This window comes from Geospiza fortis, unplaced genomic scaffold (assembly GCF_000277835.1).
Source record: "Geospiza fortis unplaced genomic scaffold, GeoFor_1.0 scaffold417, whole genome shotgun sequence".
NCBI lineage: Eukaryota > Metazoa > Chordata > Aves > Passeriformes > Thraupidae > Geospiza > Geospiza fortis.
In genome coordinates this window covers 656,281-657,338 of record NW_005054535.1, presented here as the reverse complement: position 1 = coordinate 657,338, position 1,058 = coordinate 656,281, and the positions used below count along the sequence as shown (strand labels likewise).

Sequence of the window (1,058 nt, the reverse complement as noted above, 5' to 3'; positions counted from 1 at the left end):
GTTCTGTGATGGGTCAAAAACCCCAACATTTCCAGAAGAAGATGAAGAAGATTTCCAAAAGCCTGTTCTGTGGTGGGTCAAAAAACCCCCAACATTTCCAGAAGAAGATGAAGAAGATTTCCAGAAGCAGAGAGGACTTTTCATCTCGTCCGCACGACAGGAAAGTTGGCAACTTAAATGTTAAACTTTGCCTGTGACTGTTGGGTGTTGACATCACGGTGATCTCACCGCTGTAACCGGAGCCCTCCGGCTTTTCCTCCAGCCTGCCTTTAAATACCACTCCTGGAGGCGGCACAGCAGCAGGGCAGAGCCGGCAGAGCTTCGATGAAAGCAAAGACAAGCTCCAGCACTGCAGCCATGTCCACATCCCTGCGGGTGAGCCCCTCGGTCCATGGGTACCGCTTCGACACCGCGCTGCGCAAGAAAGCCGCCGCCAACATCTTCGAGAGCATCAACGAGGCGTCCCTGCAGAAACTCTTCAAAAACTCCGGCGACAAAAAGGCGGAGGAGAGAGCCAAGATAATCCTCGCCACCGACCAGGACATGGAGGAAAAAACGAGAGCGCTGATGGCACTAAAGCAGAGGAGGAAAGACAAACTGCTGCAGTTCCTGACGTTTCGGAAATACTCCATTAAAGTTCACTGAGCTGGCAGATGGAGAAGGTTTTGTGGCGGGACTGTTTGAGAGCTCCTAGCACGCTCAGCATGCTCGGCTGCCCCGTGGGCCTGGGGAGCTGAGAGTCCATGCAGGGGGCTTCAGCCCCACTGGAAACCATGAGCCAACAGCAGCATCACTGCGGGCAGCAGCATTGGTGCCCGAAGATTTCCAGGTGTGACCAGCAGCACTGGTGTGACCAGCAGCATCAGTGCCCATGGCACATTGGTGTGGACAGCAGCATCAGTGCCACTGCGGGCAGCAGCATCGGTGCCCACGGCAGCACTGGTGTGACCAGCAGGACTGTTGTGACCAGCAGCATCAGTGCCCATGGCACATTGGTGTGGACAGCAGCCTGACCAGTGCCCACAGCAGCTCTGGTGTGACCAGCGGCAGTGTGGGGA

The 1,058-nt window shown here is 55.8% G+C and overlaps 1 protein-coding gene across 1 annotated transcript; it reads left to right on the top strand.

Annotated features, from left to right (window-relative positions):
• Window positions 1-302: 302 nt before the first annotated feature.
• On the top strand, window positions 303-811 carry TCIM (transcriptional and immune response regulator). The gene has a single exon (XM_005429239.2). The coding sequence runs from the start codon at window positions 325-327 to the stop codon at window positions 643-645; it is 321 nt and encodes a 106-aa protein (XP_005429296.1). The 5' UTR covers window positions 303-324; the 3' UTR covers window positions 646-811.
• The last annotated feature ends 247 nt before the right edge of the window (window positions 812-1,058 follow it).

Bases quoted from the DNA above. Each gene is read 5' to 3' on its own strand.
- TCIM (XM_005429239.2), top strand. From the start codon at position 325: ATGAAAGCAAAGACAAGCTCCAGCACTGCAGCCATGTCCACATCCCTG.